This window comes from Pteropus alecto, unplaced genomic scaffold, assembly GCF_000325575.1.
Source record: "Pteropus alecto unplaced genomic scaffold, ASM32557v1 scaffold49, whole genome shotgun sequence".
NCBI lineage: Eukaryota > Metazoa > Chordata > Mammalia > Chiroptera > Pteropodidae > Pteropus > Pteropus alecto.
This window is the reverse complement of record NW_006443131.1, coordinates 586,296-589,183: the sequence shown is the minus strand read 5'-3', so window position 1 is coordinate 589,183 and position 2,888 is coordinate 586,296. Positions and strand designations below refer to the sequence as shown.

Here is a 2,888-nt window from a genome sequence, read left to right as displayed (position 1 = left end):
ATGGCTTCCTGGGGGAGGAACGTCCCAGCAGAGGGAACGGCCAGTGCACGAGATGAGACGGCCCTGCACGTCCGATTGCACGTCCCGAGACGACCCGGAGTCCCGGACGGTCTGGAGCAGAGCTGGGGTGGAGGCAGCGGGTCATGGCCCCAGAGCCTTTCCGAGCCGGGAGGGACAGGGACTGGGGACAGTTACTAACCTGTGGTCCCCGCCAGCAGGATGCGGAGCTCGGCTGGAGAAACACCTTCTTGCTCTCGGCGGCTATTAGCGTGGCGGGGCTGCTCGCTTACCTCGTCCTCGGCCGAGCCGAGGTCCAGGACTGGGCCCGCGACGAGACGCCGACGCGCCTCTGACTGAGCCGACGGTGCCCCGCACCCCGCCGCCCGGCCGCTCCGGCCCCTGGTGCTCAGCCCCGCGGACGCCCCCGCTTCGTGCTCGCTTGACGGACTGGCCCCTCCATCCGAACTGGCTTTGTCGCCAGCATCTGCCCAGAGCCCTGGGCTGCGGAATTCTGGAGGCGCCACCTGGAGACTTTACGGGGAGGGGAGGCCCCTTCTTTAACGAGAAGCCCCTGGGAGCTCAGGCGTGTCTGAACGTCCTCGCTCGCCCAGCACGTGGTTGGCCCCTGACCCCCAGTTTCTGGCACAGAGCTCCTGAGACCCTCGTCATTTCCTGAGCGATGGTGAGAGAGAAGCATCTTTCTTTACGACACTCGGTCTTAGTGCCTGATCCCTGACATAAGAGCTCCTGAGAGCCTTGGAACCCCCAGAGTGGACGGGCGGCTGGGGCCCCAGGGCGCTTCAGGGTGCGGGCTGGATGCCAGAGAGGCCAAGGCATGTTAGGGGTTTGGGACTTTCGGCCCCGCTGCCCCACCTTCTGGGAGGGAGAAGGGCTGGAAGCTGAGCTCTTCATCGGTGGCCAACGATTCAGTCGGTCAAGGCAATGCAATAAAACTTCAATTTACAAAACCCCTAAGTGACGGGGTTTGGGGAGCCCCCGGGTTGTGGCCATGTGGCGGTGTGGGGAGAGCGACCCCCGAAGGCAGGGACGCCCCACGTCTCCCCCCACGCACCTCGCCGTGGGCAGACTACTCCCGATACATTTTTATAGAGAAATAAAACTCTATAATTTTCAACGCCAAAAATACCCGTACGGACCTTGTGAAACTGAGCCTCGTCTTCCGGTCACTTCGTCCGCACAGCGTGGTCACTATAGTATTGGCACCGTGTCGCCGGTTTGAAAGCGGCTGAGAGAGGAGATCTTGAACATTCTCCTCGCAAGACATTTTTTGTAGCTATGTTTAAGATGATGACTTTGACTAGACTGATCGTGATTATTTCACCGTGTACACAAAGATATCGCACACCGGAAACTACTGTCATATGTGAATTACACCTCAATGAAAGGGTTGAGGAGGAAGGGTGCAGTTCGTAATCTGACGAGCACAAACGTCGTTGCAGGACCCTGAAGGAGACATGTGTGGTGGTGGGGGGGGATCTGCCACCATTAGATTGGCAGTACCCCCAAAACTGAGGTGGCTCCGACACGGGCTCTGTCAGCTCCCCAGCTGATTTCTACGCAGAAGCTGACACGCCGGTCGACGCTCCGTGCAGAACCGTGAAGCACCCAGGACGGCCCAGAGTCTCGAGAAAAGGACCGAGCTGGAGGACTCACTTTTCCCGAGGACTCGCGCTGAGAGCTTTCTACAAAGCGGCGACGATCCAGGCGGAGTGTCGCCGACCCCAGGTTAGACGTGTAGACCAGCGGGGCAGAATCAAGAGTCTAGAAATAAGCCAGCGTGTCTATGGTCCGATTTTTGACAAGGATACGAGGCCCTTCGAGGGGCGGAAAGAACAGTCTTTTTTAAACAAATGGTGCTGAGAAAACCGGATCGTCGATGCTAAAGAATAAACTTGGACCTTTAGCTCACCCCACGTCCAAGAATTAGAACTAGAACGGACCCCGCGCCGTCGGGTTGAAATGGAGGTACAGGCGGGAGTCGTGGTGTCAGTGGAAAGGCGGGTCGAGAGGTGAGCGATCGGGAGGTGACGCGTGCATAGACACAGAGTCTCTGATTTTGTCTCCCCGAAGGGCCTGGGAGCGGGGGCCGGCAGCAGGCGCGAACACCCTGAGCGTTGACGTTCTGGCTTCTAAGTATTTTTCTCAAACAGTAAGAGGAACCAGGGAAAATACAAGATGTGCTCAGCACGTCAGGAAACGCTCAAAGAAACACAAAGAACCTCTCGCTGGCCAGATCTGAGACCCGTCGAGCAACAAAGCAAGTAACATAAACCAATAAATAAAATACGAAGCCAAGAATCCGCCCGGAAATAAAGAAGGGAACGAACAAACGAGGCGTGACCTGGCGCAGCCGCAGCCCCAGAGGACCTTCCCTCATTCCAGCGGGAAAAGGAGAAACTGTGCTGAGGAAAAAGTCGACAGACACCCCTGATTTAATCTTTTATCTTGAAAACGGGTCAGTTCATTCAAACGGTTGTGCCTCATTTCGGAAGGCGGGTGAAGCGGGTGAGCCCCCAAACGTGGGCCTCAAGGCCCAAGCAATCAGCTGTGTAGGAAGAGGCAGCCCTACAGGAAAACTAAGGTTTGTAACTGCAGCAGACACATTTATAGCCGTTTCTGAGCCTAGGAGCTTTCTAGACGTTGGACTCGAAGCACCTTTTGCAGTTTGAAACGTCTCTGACGATGTCGCCGGGTTCTGGGTGGCCCAGACAACAGCGGTCACAGCGATTTAAGTGAGTTGTCGTCGTGATGTCTCTGGAGTTTGTATGGCGTCGTCTAGCTTTAATTTGCAAGGGCGTCAGAAACAAGGGCGTTTTCAGTCCTCAGCGATTCCAAATCAAAAGGATGAGAGAAAATGGAAAACGTTA

At 56.4% G+C, this 2,888-nt stretch overlaps 2 protein-coding genes across 2 annotated transcripts in view; one reads left to right on the top strand and one right to left on the bottom strand.

Moving 5' to 3' along the window:
* The window catches only part of SLC17A4 (solute carrier family 17 member 4), an 18,035-nt gene extending 17,682 nt beyond the window's left edge, over positions 1-353 (top strand). Inside the window, exon 11 of the mRNA XM_006923618.1 lies at positions 219-353. Coding sequence (XP_006923680.1) covers positions 219-353 — 135 coding nt within the window. The remainder of the gene's footprint in view (positions 1-218) is intronic.
* The window catches only part of LOC102890931 (histone H2A type 1-H-like), a 103,810-nt gene that overhangs the window by 25,445 nt on the left and 75,477 nt on the right, over positions 1-2,888 (bottom strand). The gene's annotated exons all lie outside the window — the stretch shown is intronic.